Below are 15,273 nucleotides of genomic sequence, written 5' to 3' on the forward strand. Positions count from 1 at the left end.
AATCGATGAAATTATTGGATTTCCTGCAGAAAAACATTTTATGAGTGTCTCTGGGAGGGTACACACATGTACCAAAAAAATCAAGTGGAGAAAAGAAATCAAAAATATTTACCTGGGGGAAGAGACTGCTTCAGCTTCTCAGCCTTCTCACGGTCGCGGATCACAAGTGTGTACAAGAACCGAGAGCAACGGACCTTAAACTTGACATTGTGCTTGTTCTTCTTAATTCTTACAGCTGGAAGGGAAAAAATAAATAAATTTTGACTTCAAGTACTCTTTATTTGTAGCTTTAGTTATATACTTCGCCCCTTTTCCGTTTTTCTCTCTTACTCAACTAAAAAGTAATCCCTTAAAATCTCAACTTTAAAACTTGTATCCTTCAAAATTCAATACAGTAATGCTACTCTTTCAAATGAGCACTCGATAACAAATTGTTTAAATTCAAACAAAAACAAAACTAAAGCAATGAGGAATCAACTTGAACCTGAGAATTGTGAAGTTCTTATTTAGCATAGTAATAGACATATCAAATCTAATTTCTGGATAGTTGACATTCAACATATTTTCATAACCCTGAACTGTTCAATTATACATGTGTGCTTCTATACTAAGACACCAGATACAGATTTTGGTGTCAACTCTCAGAAGCATGGGCAAAGCAAGATAAAGAGTACAACCCTAGAACAGGGTCGACAAATAACCTTACAGAACCCAATACTCTGCCACAAAAGTAACGCCACATGCAGAATGACTGACATGTTGCTGACTTCTTTGTGGAAATCTTTTGGATTTTTTTTTTGCCTCAAGGGGAAAAAAAAAAAAAAAAAAAAAAATTAGTGTATCATTGGCATGTCAAACATTTTTAAATGTTAAAATCTTCTAAATCTATTTACTTTAATTTGAAGACTAGTCCCCGATTACAAGCATTTCAAGCATCACAATCCATGTTTGAACAGGCACAAAGAAGAAATGAGTTGGAATACAGAACATATTACATTTTGGGTATACTATTACATACAATTTAAAAAGTCACAGCTTATGTTATACGCAATACACCTGTCAACAGCATCAAACAAACCAAAAATCAAACTACCAAGCTATTCAACTCCAATTCAACAATCTCATCTACTTTAAACCAAGGTAAAGGCAGTGTACAAGCCAAAAAATGTGAGGACAGCATGTCTACAACATAATCAAGTCACTGGTGTATGATATAATCTGAAGACATGAACAGTAACTCCACAATAAAGGAGAAGAGCCCCTAATAGCAGCAGAAGCCCACCTGGTGCTCCAAAGTTTCAGCTATTTTGCCAAGCACACCGAGGTAATGACAAGACTGCTGAGGGGTCCCTTCTTTCTTGTAGTGCCAAAGTTAGGCAATAGATTAATAAATTTTGTGATTGTAGAGTTTGGGACAAACACTTTATTATAAATCTCTTATTTCTCCATGTTCAAAGAATTAATGAATGGTTACAGCACAGACAAGTTGTTTACTGCATGAAAAAAGCAAGACTGGACAGTCTCCACATTAATTTTACGCAATACCTTTGCATAAGTAATCGATGATTTCTCTATTGATTCCTCTCACTCTAGTACACAAATGTGTATGAATTATAATGTGAAATCACCACATTCTTAGCCCTATAGTCAAGGAAGACATGAAAGTTAACAAGGAAATGTAGTGTGGAAACTACACTATCTTACTTTTTTCATGCAGTAAACAACTTGTCTGCTGTAACCATTCATTAATTCTTTGAACATTGAGAAATAAGAGATTTATAATAAAGTGTTTGTCCCCAACTCTACAATCACAAAATTTATTAATCTATTGCCTAACTTGGGTACTACAAGAAAGAAGGGACCCCCCAGCAGTCTTGTCGTTACCTAAGTGTACTTGGCAAAATAGCCGAAACTTTGGAGCACCAGGTGGACCTCTGCAGCTATTAAAATATGAATATACAGAATCTGGCACTATATAGTTTAATCCTGGGCATATCTATCCCCTAACCCCTACCCCTGATAAAATTCTTATTCAGAGTAGGACAGAATTCAAAATTTGGAATCGGACCCTCCTGCATGTTGGTCCAACACTAAACTGCCATGAATACATGGAGGATTCTTTGACTTTCTTCATGTGGGATGGAGGGTGTTAGCCCCCCCAGGTGGGGATTACTCAGTCCCTTGTACGAAGACATTATAGTACCGATCATATACAAGTTACCAATCGCAACACACGGATGGAGGAAACTGATACCGCTATCTTATATAGAGCAGAAGAAATATAGTAAAAACATAGGTACAACTTCATCGACCTCATATTTACTGCGACATTACAAATATTCGCTGCACATCAAGGCTCAGAGACTAAGTAACCAATACTCACTTCTTTAATTTCCGTTTTCTATCTATAAAGTAGCATAAAGTGCTAATAAAGTCTATAGAGCATGCAACGCTCGATAACAATTACCGGTATTGGTCAAAATTCTGCCAACCGCCTTTTAGACGAAAAATAACATATGCAAATGATAAAGCGAGTGATTCTAAGAAACTTTTCTTCTATGTACTTCCGTCGCAGCTCAAAACTAACGAAGTTATTGGACACATAAGTGTCCGTGAGCCCGTTATGAAGTACTATCTCAATATTTTAAAAATCGCCATCCGATATCCTTTCCTGTCTTTTGTAAACAAAACAATGATGCCGTTTCATTTTTGTACAATTATTCTAATCACCGAGATTCGTGCGTAGATAATGCCCACATAACGGTACACGAAGCAGATTTTGTGTCTGTATCAATATATATGACAATAGACCAGTAATACTCACATAATATTGAGTATTTACAATAACAAGTAAATTTCTTGTTCTGCGCAAACCGATGTGCCTCACCCATATTACGAGCAAAAGGGGCCTGAAGAAATACGCGGGATTTTCAAAAACAAAAATGTTATCGCCTGAATTGCGAACGAAACATTTTGAAATATTTATTCGACACTACATGCGCGTGACATTGTCACGAAAGCCAATAGTATTACAGGAAATACTATTAACCAATCACGAGACACCGTGTGTGGAACAGGTATGTATAGTGGTAGAGTAAAGGATTAAGAATCGGCGATATTAAATGAATCGTGTGTCAAAGAGTAAGACAGGAACACCATGCTTAACTAGCAATTACTGGCAAGGTAGCGATTATACTGTATGATAAACGGCGACAAATCCTGGCCAATGAAAACTAGAGAAATTTCTCTATTTTAATTATAGGGAATTTCTTCTTTTTTATTTGCAAGTATCCTGGATGTCTTTTAAGAAAAGTCTTGTTTATTTATAATAATTTGGAATTAAAGTGTATGTTACTGAAGAGCAAGTTTTACTCCCCCCAGAAATAGAAAAGTACGCTTCGGAAAGCAAATTTCATTTCACTTTTTTCCCCTGCCACCTTTCCTCAAGAAATAAAACGTTTATTTTACTGAGAAAAACAATTGTATTAGGATACTTTTGGCATCTTCAATTTTTGCTTAGTTTTTACATGTGGCAGTACAACTTGAAAAGAGGTCAAACTGAAAATGTAGCATAGGCATCACTTTCCTAATGACCTACAAAGTTACATGATTCAAGTCCCACTTTCTTATGGTATATATTGTTTCCTGAGAAAACTAATTAGTTGATTTTCACTCATTTTCCCTATCACCCATTTTCTTCTTAGATCAAAATTGTTAGACGAAAAAGAGGATTTTCATTAGGTACTAATTGAAATAAGTAGAGTGGGTGACAAGTTGTAGTCATCATTTCCAAACGAATGGAAAATAATACATAAAAAAGAATGTACTCTAAATTCCAGATGATCAGGTAACCACAAACTTAAGCATGTTCTTCCAGCTTGTGAATTGTCTTCCTGTTTCTTCTATGGACAACCTTTCTAATCCATGATTAAATTGCTGGTATAAAAGTATAGTATATATAACATGGAATTTTCTGCGAGATGAATGACACATACTTTCATTTAACACTAACTATGATCTGTCCAACTTCAGGAAAGGAAAATCTGCCAACTTATCCTGGACTTAGGAGTAAACCAATTTGGCAAGTCTCTTTTGAGGGAGAAAAAGTGGTATAAAGCAATAATATATATTGCATATAATTCCAGACATGTGTTAACGCAAATATTATGTCTTAGGCCATTAGAATGGAGAACCAAAGAAGAAAAAAGGTTATCTGTGTACTCTAGAGTCTTGGGTGATTTGCCAGGTTTTCCTTTCAAGAGAGGATGTACTAGTTATTTCCAAGATCAGTAGTGTTATGCTGGCTGTATGTCCTTTTTCCAGTAATTAATTTCCATTATATATATGTGGCACACTTGACAAAAGTATGCATTTTCAATGTCAAGAAAGAGCATTTATATTAGATCATTTCCCTGCATTTTTTTCAATGCTTGCAAGTGTGAATCTGTTTGCATACAGTGACATATTTGAAAGAGGATTAACAAACACTGCATATTATGACTAAAGAGTTTCATTGACTTGTCAGTGTTCACAATTCCTCACATTATTTCCCAAATGTATATTATGGACTGCCAAGTGAATCGGGAACTTTCTTAAATGATATATAATATATTTAACTTTTAAGTGCATGAGAACCAATATTCCTTTAAAAAAAATTATCAATCAATCAACAGATCAAATGTAAAAAAAAAAAAAAGTATAAAAAGGTATTTTTTTCTTTGGCATATATGTTTTGAATCTCTGATGAAAAAAATAAAGCATTGATTCCATTTCTATTTCAATAAAATGCTTATGTTCAGTCCTTACAAATGCTTTTGAGATCCTAGATATTGCATCTGTACAATGAATCTATTGTTTCATGTCACTAATGTGAGAAAAAATCTGTGTACACTGCTCCAACATAGTCCATAGTAGAGGGAAAGAAAATGACTGAATTATAAAAAAAATCAGTGTAATTTCTTTTGTAGATTTTTTCAGAGCCTTTTAAGAACCTATATATAACATCCAAAGCACTGAAAGTTGCACAATGTTACTGACCACAGAATATGAGTAAAAATTGAGAAGCAAATAATCATAACTTCCTACTCTCATGCAGGTAGATATTAGGGTTGTAAAATACATTGAACAATTGGGGGGGGGAAAAAAAAAAAAAAAAATCAGTGGTTTCCTCTTACATGTTCTGGTTTTCTTGGCTAAAAACATCTTATTAGCTCTGTGATCTCTTACTTTACTTAACATTCACTAGCACTGACTATTGCATTTATCCCTTTTAAAAAGTAAGAATATCAATGGTTGTTCAAACATTGCAGAATGTGATTTTTGTTGCTTTTTTTAACAGCCAATTGTTTGGATGCATTGGAATTTGCTAAAAAAAGAATTTATACGTTTCAATTCTCAAGGGTAATAGAAACTAAGGGTGCAGTAAATGATAATGTATTGGAAGCTTTGACAGTCTGAAAGTGGAAGAGTGAAGAAGTGGTTCAAATACCCACCTGGAAGAGGGGGGAGCATTCAGGCACCCTCCACCCCTCCCCCACACTCCAGGAATAGTGTGCTTCCATAAAAATTATATAGAAAAAAAAAACTTTTTTTTGTATTGTTTTGTATAGCCTTACAAGTCATGGAATAGTTTAGAGTGAAATTAAGAGTTTTTTTTTTATGAGTTCAAAGAACTCATGGTTTTCTTGTTTTCCTTCTCTTTTTTGGCAAATTTTTCACTTTAATTGATGCATCACACTACATTGTCCCGTAAAGAATGCCCTGTACTGTCTCTCCAATAACTGTTTACACGTTAAAGCACTACCCTTTATCACAGGCAGTGCAAAGTCAGTACGTTGTGCAACGTAGTGCAACACCTCTAGCGTTTTAGTACACATGGTAGCCCCACTTGTCATCACAGTCACAGCTAAATCATCACCAATTTGCCTCACTGCTGTTGATGCTGCTGTTGGTAGGGAGGTCGCTGGCCTTGGTATCCACCTCCACGGCCTCTGAAGTTTCCTCGGGGTCCTTGTCCTCTGAAGCCACCACGACCACCGCGAGGACCTCCTCCCATTCCTCCTCTTCCACCTCTGTATCCACCACCACCATAGCCTCCTCCATAGGCTCCTCGGCCATTCTGGTAACCACCTCCACCACCACTGTTCCCCCGACCTCCCCGGAATCCACCTCTGGTTCCAAAACCTCTACCCCTGCCCCCTCGATAACCTCCTCTTCTCTCATAGTCTCCATGTCCATTGGTGGGAGCCTGAGCCTGGTTCACTTGATTCTCATCAAACTCTTCCCAGTTCCCGGTTTCTCCACCAGCCCACTTGTCGTCACCATTGACTGGGACATCCTGGACTCCCCAGGTGTTTTCTTCTGGTTGCTGTTGTTGCTGCTGAACAACTGGACCAGACTGCTGAGCGGGTGGCTGTTGTTCAGTCCAAGGACTAGCCTCTGGGTTGAACTCTACTTCCACCTTTTCCTGAGGACGGGCCTGGGGAGGCAGTGGAATAGGTGGCGGGGGGTTGGGCGTACTGTCCACAACAGGATTGTTGGGGTAGACAGGCACACCTTGGGAGTACGCTGCTACATTTATGTTGTTAAAAGTCTGATTGGTATATGTTTGTGTGGAAATGTTGGAGGGATGTGTTGGGTCCTGGCCTGGAGCCACCATAGGAGTGGGTGGCTGTGGCTGCTGCTGTACTGGCGACATAGTCCTTTGGGGGTCAGGTTTTACACTTCCAATGGACACCACAGCTGGATCCATATACACTGTGGGAGGTTCTTGAGCGACCTGACTTTCCTGCAAAAAGTCAAAGCTCCCAGGTGATACAAGGTCACTAAGAGATATCTGCTGAAGCTGTGGTGGAGGAGGTTGTAAGGGAGTGGCAGCTTGCTGGGGTGGAGGCTGCTGTGGTGCTTGTGGTGGTGCTGGCTGTGGGACCTGCTGAGGTGCTTGCTGTGGGGGTTGTTGTGGTAGAGGCTGAGGAGCAGCTTGCGTGAAGTAGGAGGGAGGTGCAGGTGGCAGACCAGGAGCTGCAGGTGGGGCACCAGGAACAGCTGCTGTAGTCATCTGAGCCATTGCTGCTACAATTGCCTCCTGTGTGGGTGTGACTGGGTTGGGTTCCTGGTTAATTGCTGAAGGGAGAGGAGGAGGGGTGACTGTTGGGAGTACTAGGCCGGGAGGAGGACCTTCTGTAGTGATGTTGTTCACCACTTCCTCCATAGCAGGTGCAATTAACTCTGTTTCCTCACCAATCATGCCATTTGTGTATTCCTCAGCCACCACATCTTTCTCCTAGAAAAAAAAAAAAAATAGAAAAATAATTATTAAGGTACATCCTAAAATACCTACAGATATCCCAACACTCCTTTCTGGATATCACTAAAGAGGTTTTTACAACTACAACATAAGAAGGCATTAAACCAGGTCAGCATAAAGCACGACTTGCAAAAAAATAAAAGAGGAGGTTTGGAGGGGAGGAAGGTCAGAGGCAAACAGAGGAGGGTTGAGTTATGCAAAGAAACACAAGGCAAATCCACACTTGTCTAGCCACCACACGGTTACGAAGTCTTCATTAGAAAAAAAAAAAAAAAAAAAAAAATCTTCAGACCACTGCAAGGACAGGTTTGATCCTCAACCTTACCTTGACAACGGTAAGGATGATTCTTGAAGATCTGTCGAAAAGAACAAGACAAAAAAAGCTTACTTGCCCTTCCTTTTCCGGTAACCCCTTCCATCCACTTGTGCAACTTAAGCACTGATACATTTTCTTAATTATTAAAGACCAGGTAATGCTCACCAATATATATTTTTTTCAAGGCTATTCATATTGGTATTTTTGCTCTATTGGTGGCAGTCAAGAGGGCTCTGACACAATGTAATAATCAAGTTAAACCTCAATATGTTCCAGAAAGGTTATTGGAAGTATATCTTTGGCTAGATTTTCTTACCCTAAAATTTTTAAAAGCTCTATATATACTGAATATCTTGCTAAGCTAGTATAACAAAATGAAGTATTTTCACATGCTAGATGATCCTCTGTATCCCAACTTTTATATTTCAACAAAATGAAGGATACATTGACTGATGCGTGATGAGAAAACAAAAAAGTAGCGAATAGGATAAAAGTGGCAAGAACTTCACATTCTCAAATAAAGCCAACAAGAATAATGTCATCCAAATACATTAATATGACTGACGTAGCCATGTACAAAATGTAGAACAATATTATGAAGCAAAGAGAGGAATATAACTAAGACTGATAAATTATCAAAACTTCATGAAAAATTAATATATCACAAGACTCACTGGGTACCATCATTAATTGCATCTCATTAAGACATTTAACAGTCAGTTAACATTAATGTTGTCAAAAAAAAAATCATAATAAAAAAATTATCAGCCTTGAGCTAATAAAATTACATATATTCAAAAACCAAGAGCAGTCACTCACGGGCTCTTTGCTGACAGCCTCTTCCGTCGTGGTTGGTTTTCTCTCAGGATAGCAGCAGACAGAAATCTGTTCCACAATATTGCGCAGGGCTTTGTATGTGGTGTTAGCGACTTCCTTATTCCTCCCTTCCAGCAAATGGAGGAAATGTTCTCCTGCTTTCCGTAGTTCATCCTGATTTGAAAAGATTTTTATTTTTTCATCTTTTTAGTTAAACTTAGTAACCACTATGATGGCTAAGACAAATGCAAGTCTTACAAAATATAATAACTGCAATAATCAATATGGTTAAGTCTTGCCAAATCTCTTTTATTACCTCAACATATTAATTCATACCACTCAAGAACATTAAACAAATACTCATATGCAAAAATTACCTCACAGTATAACAAACACAAATCTCAATATCTACTCATATTTATTTAAAAAAAAAAAAAAAAAAAAAAAAAAAAAATACATCTGCTTACATTGAATTCAGGTAAAGGCTGGCCTTCCGTCCTGGTTGGGGTCACCAATTTGAAAAAAGCATCAAGCTGATTTATGTTCTCGGGCTCAAGCTGTACAGCACCATTGGTCCCCGCCAAGAAATCCGTGCGAGCCTCTTCCTGTCCCATTTGATGCAAAACTTCCTGTGTAGAAAGATTTAAAGTTATAATAATCTGCATGACTGAAATGAAACTCCATTTTCAAAATTCCTAACAAATTGTGCCCCCATCTTTTACATACTTAAAAGGAAGGAATGACACAATATATATATATATATATATATATATATATATATATATATATATATATATATATATATATATGCACATACATACACATTTATGTCTATATTCTTATATATCTATCTCCCTATCTAAATGAATTCCCTTTAAATAATAACCCACTACCGTGGAAACATGTACAAGTTCATCAATCATTAGTCAGTTTGCTAAAATATTCAGTAAAAAAAAAAAAAAATTGCCACACACTCGCAACACTTCAGATTAAAGTGAATATTAAAATCTGTAACTCAAATGACAAGAAATTAAAATCAAGCAATAAAATCATTTTAAAATCTTTCTTTTCTGGTCACATCCTTCACAATTCAGCCTTTACACACTAACCTACAAAAATAATGAGAACATACCTGAATTTTTAATATTTCTTTCACGCGGTTTACTTCTTCCTGAAACCGTTCTTGTTGTTCCCTTTTCAATTGTCTCTTGGAAACTTTGTTGTGTTCTGAGACGATGTTGGAGCACTGCTGACTCAGCTCCCGCATCAGGTCCAGGTTGGCAAGAACATTGTCGTAGTTCTGTATGGCAAGCTGCTGGTCCTCATTCAGTTTCTTTCCAGCTCGGATGTCAACTCGGTACTGTTCCAGTTTGGTCTGAGGATTGAAAAAATTTAATCATAATACAGGGTAGGTTTAACTCACAGAAAAGAGTAGGCTTTACTTCAAATAAAGTTAACTAAAAGTTCAGCTTCAAACAAGGCTGACTATGGTTCTCTCTAACTTGACCAGATATTAATATAAACCTTATAAAACAGAGAAAAAAATGGCAACCAACTTTGATACATTCAAGACTTTTTTTAGCATACTAATAATGCATCAAAAAATCATTACCATCTAGATTAATTTCCTTTACATAATAGTATTAATCACCATGATAATCATAAGGAAATTAGAAAATTAGTAACATAAAAAAACTCTCCTTGAGAGATGAAAGTAATGACATCAAAATAAAAGTAAATGTTTAACTTGAAATGCTGGATTAAGATAACATGTGGTTATTCAGGTTCAGTACTGGTGAGAGATCCTTAAACACGATTTTTTTTCTTTCTTTCTTTCTTTTTACTAAATTCTCCACTTTCATAATAAAGTGTCCTAAAAAATATCTGATAGGATCATTAAAGTTCTTGGTTAATGCAACAATGTAAAAAACTATTAACATGAACATGCCTTGCATCTAATTAACTCCCAAGAATTCTGGTTCTATAAGCAAATGAGTAAATATACAGGAAACTTCACTAAACATTTTTCTGGATATCTAAAGCTACAGTCGCACACATTTTTGTTAATTCTTTTTTTTAACAGACCGGCGGTAATATTCAAATTCCCCACTTTCCCAACCTCTAAACTGGCATATTCCTGTTCTTGCAGTACCTCTGTTGGATGTTGAGTGAAAAGGAATGGATTGTTCAAAACTGGGAAATAAGGATACGGATAAGTCCGATATTGAAGCCGAGCCTCAACCAGGTTATGAGGGGAACCCTGTCTGTGCCAACTAATGTCGACTCGATCAAAGTGTATCAGCTAGTGCTGACGCCACAGAGCTTGGTCCTTACCCACCGTTGTGCCCAGCCACAGCAGAAACCTCTGGGCAACTTCTCGCGCCTGTTTGGGGCACGAACCACCAACCCCTCGGATGAGAGGCAGACATGTTGCCACTGTACTAGCCTGGAGAGTAACTGGCAAATTGGGCATAACACAAGTCTCTACAGTCTGCTAAAAAATACTCACACAACCACACAAAAAACTTTAATCATATCTATCTTAGTTAAAATTACTTGAATAAATCATGTATTTCATTTACATCATTAGATTTCTAAAGTGTGCTTATCATTTCTACACAGAATTTTTTTCCATTTCAAAGTAATTGATGGGATAAGATATGGTATAAGATGCAGAGGCCTTACAGTCACCACTAAATGACGAAAATATAAATCGCGCTCGCCTCTCAAATTCAAAGTCGATCAGCTTGTTTACCTTGCGAAGAAAAACACATAACTCCTTAATGCGATGCCCTAAGTAGTTCCAGTATTACTACGCGCATGTCAAAACAATATTTAGCGACTTATCAGTGTATAATGTTACACATTCATGCGCATTCACACTTCCTTTCGCCTGCTGCCAGGTTGACACCTAGCCGCCCCGCTCATTTCAAGATGGAACGCCAGTAAGAAATGTTACATTTCCAGTGTTATGTTCATTCTGGGTTATTCGTAACACTATACAGTGACAAAGAAGATAAAATAGACTTCAGTAATGATGGCAATTTAATATGTGGGCCCACCAAGAGCTCCAAATGCTGGAAAAAAAAACAAACATTAAAATTGAAGCAATCAGACGGTAGAAGGAAGCGAATGAAAGTTTGACGGTTGCAGATATAAAGGTATTTGGTTTAATTAGTTTACTGTGTGAATGCAGCTCTATCTTGCCATGCATACCGGGGTAAAGAGAATGTGTCCTGGGGGGTGTTGGGGGGCTGGCCCCTCATCAACCCTCCCCTCGGGCAGTGCCCAAAGGGCATGCCTACTGATAGCAATTTATATTGATATATTAGGTTGGTTTATTGGTTAATACATTTTTTTTGGGGGGTTGGAACACGTGAATTCCCAGAGTTTTGCCAAAAAGTGGGTTGGGCTCCCGTAGAGTTTTTGATTTCCGGTGCGTCAGTCCGTAGAATTTCAAAGATGGTGGTTACATCCATAGAGTTTCATTAGCCAATTTTAAGCATTTTTTGAGCTAGTAGTACACATTTTAAATCTTTTTTCTTCCTATTTAATCCTGTTTTCCCCATAATTTCCCTGATATACTGCATGCCCTACCCTGCTAATGGGACTATCAAATCAAGATCGTCAATGGAGAACTGGTACTCGATCTCCTTGATGTATTCGCTGAATAAAGAACGCCGGAAATCGATGAAATCATTGGATTTCCTGCAGAAAAACTTTTTTTTTCTTTTTTTTTTTTTTTTTTTTTTGACTCTGCAAGGGTGCGTCACAGTCTTCAACAATTACCCAGCCAACATCCTAGGCGTGCAGCGCGTAGGCCAGGGGCGCACCAACACCCATGAGCAGTGACAAGACTCTGTGCCTCCCCTTTGTTAAGTTATTTTGTGTGAACTTTTAATTTTTTTTTTTTTTTGCCATTTTAAAGTGTCCTTATTTGTATTTTGATTTGCTTTATTGAGATAGTAATAGCTCATCATCCATATCATCTCACTTTGTAGTAAATAAGTAGGTGCAAGAAAAGATACATGGAACATTTAGTTACGTGCCATATCTTATTCTTTCATAATTTTCAATCTTCTGTAATACAACTTGTGCCGCCGGTCACAGCAGCCAGGTTTACAATGCGAAGCATGAAAATGATATCCTCCCTGGAGCCAGCACTCTTCCAGTCATGGCTTCTGCATGTTACAGTCCACATTCTTTTATCATTGGGAATAATGAAAAAGCCCCTTCTAAGCACCAATGAGTCAAATCACACTCCAAGAGGTTTGTGCACTTGTGGCAAGTCTTTTCTGTCTATTCTATCACCCTAGACTTCGTTCATGACAGGAAACTGCACATGGGTGTTCAAAAGTGCCTGGCCTAGACACTGCACACCCGGGAGACAAGCCACTCATGTAAGCCTAAAGCCCTTACTCTTGGCCATGTGCCTGTCATTATGCAACAGAATTCAAGAGGTTAAGCATGATGGAAGTGTAAGGACAATGAAGTTATATCTAATTAAATATATATGGTAAAAGTTTGTTAGTATTGCTAGAGCACTAGAAGCATGGATGCCATAACATTTTGAGGGTTTGTTGTAACAGGTATATATGGTTTTTGCTTCAAGGATTAACAATCAAAAGCAGCAGCCTCTTAGACTGATGTAGGTAAGGTATAGTGAGGTCAGGTCAAGTCAGGTATGACAACAGTTAAAAATACAGAATTTGGAATAAATTACACTATTGTTTAGAAAAAGATGGGATGACCTTCTGTCGCCTCAGTCATGTATCTCCTTCATTTCCAATTTGTGCATCTTACTCCACAGATTGTCTTAATTTACATCAACGTAATCATTCCACATCTGATGTAAATTTACTAAAACAATGCTAAGAATCAATGAAATCATTGAATTTACTGCAGAAAACCAAGTATTTTCATTTTTACTTGGGCTTCACTATCAGTAAAAATTACCAGTTTAGGTTTTTGATTCACATGATACTCTTGTTTATGGACTGTGTCTGGAGGGTGCATCACTCTCTGTCCCAAATACAATATATGAAAAATCAACATTTTTAAGCAGAACATGCTGGTAGTAAGTTTGTGTCAGATATAAGCAGTAGTATTGTCTCATCAGTCATATATTTACTCTAAAATATACAAATCCTAGCTGGACTCAATATAAAAAAGTACAAGAAGGGACAAAAGACATTTTTGTTCAGAATAAAGAAAATCATCAATTAATAAACATTAACTGTTAAAGTCTGTACAACAACTAACACTTTATTTTGAGCTCATAGTAATCTTACTGATTAACCCGCTAGCAACAATACATTTATAAGCCAAAAATATTTCCTGCACTTATAAGCAAATAATATTTTCTGGGCAGCTTGTAAAGTGGCACGTAGGCGAGTCCGGCAACCTGCCCATACACCGCATGCCACAGGCAACAAAACCAGAGTGCAAGCACCGATCTGGCATCGCACAGGTGGGAAACCCAGCAATGTTTACTTTTCCAGGTGTCTGACGTGGGACACTCATCGGAAGTGGGTTAAGAATATCTGCATGTCTACGATAACTTTGAATGCCTCTCATCACTTTATAATCTTTTAAATAAACTTCAATTTTCTATATACCTTTGAAAGTTTTTGTTGGAGAATTTTTACTATATTAGTTATGGAACTTATTCATCTAATCTGAAAACTTTTGGTTATTGTAATATTAAAAATCTACTGAGAAAACTTCTAAAATTGTGTCAGTATATAACCTGCATACAGATGGTATTTGCCAATGTGTAGACCAACTCAGAAATTATAAAGAGCAAAAGAAATTTGATTAAGAACACCCACAGAGTAATTCTTCACACCTTGCTACATATTGCATCATTACTGTTAAAGAAAACACCTGCCTAAAACTAATTGATTAGTTCATTGCTATTCTACTATGTCTTACACCACATAATCTAAATGTTTTTGCAAGAATGTGAGGCACAGTGTCTAAGGTATACAAGAAATCCATTTAGTCCAAAATTACATAGATCTTCAGGTGACTTACGACCATAACAACAGAGGCGAAATAAAAGCCACAGTCCTGTCTCTCCCCGCACACTAATCAACTGCCTATTCATATTCAAGAAATGCTCTTCCCTAGCCACATTAGACACGTCTGACTCAGAAACGACTCATGTTCAGAAGTAAATATCAAATACGACGTGTCCACGAAGTACGACTCCCATGCCACCACGCGACACCGCTGATCCTCCCTCTTTCCCCTCTCTTTATTCCCTCTCCCAATTCTTATTCCTCGTTTTCCTTTTTTCCCTCATAAAACCCGACTCTGGAACGACCCCAAAACGCAGTCGAGCTATCGCCAGGTCGTCCGAAAGTAATAAAAAAGCGGGAAAATAACTCCTTCGAAAAATACGGTAATACTTAACATGGCCGTCGCTTTGTTCGCCAACCTCGCCTGGCCAAAATCCTTATCTTATTTCCCTTTCTCCCGCCCTACCACTCACCCTACGCTTCTCCAAGTTGCGGATCTTCTTCTCAAGGAGGGTGGCCACTTTTTGGATGGGCTCGAGGTTGTCTGTGGACCCTCGAGTGTCCTGTTTTAAGGAGGCAGAAGGCATTCTTCACAGGGCAACTTGTCTGTCTTTCTCTCTCTCACGCACTGCACCTCCGCCGAGCCCGCATTGTTGGAACCTTGTTGCTATTACGCTTTTTATTCGAAATATACGCCCAATAAGTACTTTTAATTATTATTTGATACTTTTTAATAATACATAGATTTTTAGTGTTATATATTTTTATATTCTATCGATGAATGACTTGCATAGGGCTGTTATTATTGATTT

The 15,273-nt window shown here is 37.6% G+C and overlaps 1 protein-coding gene across 1 annotated transcript; it reads right to left on the bottom strand.

Annotated features, from left to right (window-relative positions):
- Positions 1-5,417: 5,417 nt before the first annotated feature.
- Capr (caprin family member) lies at positions 5,418-15,115 on the bottom strand. Its single transcript, XM_027355847.2, has 5 exons — positions 14,935-15,115; positions 9,571-9,813; positions 8,906-9,067; positions 8,442-8,612; positions 5,418-7,282 (listed from the first exon to the last, which is right to left on the bottom strand). The coding sequence occupies exons 1-5, from the start codon at positions 15,046-15,048 to the stop codon at positions 5,927-5,929; spliced, it is 2,046 nt and encodes a 681-aa protein (XP_027211648.1). The 5' UTR covers positions 15,049-15,115; the 3' UTR covers positions 5,418-5,926.
- Positions 15,116-15,273: the final 158 nt, after the last annotated feature.

The sequence above is a fragment of the Penaeus vannamei genome, chromosome 24, assembly GCF_042767895.1.
Source record: "Penaeus vannamei isolate JL-2024 chromosome 24, ASM4276789v1, whole genome shotgun sequence".
Taxonomy (NCBI): domain Eukaryota; kingdom Metazoa; phylum Arthropoda; class Malacostraca; order Decapoda; family Penaeidae; genus Penaeus; species Penaeus vannamei.

Coding starts and splice junctions, on each gene's coding strand:
- Capr (XM_027355847.2), bottom strand. CDS start 15,048: ATGCCTTCTGCCTCCTTAAAACAGGACACTCGAGGGTCCACAGACAAC. Junction 9,068..9,570: donor AAGAAATATTAAAAATTCAG/GTATGTTCTCAT, acceptor CTTTCTACACAG/GAAGTTTTGCATCAAATGGG. Junction 8,613..8,905: donor AGCCTTTACCTGAATTCAAT/GTAAGCAGATGT, acceptor TTTTCAAATCAG/GATGAACTACGGAAAGCAGG.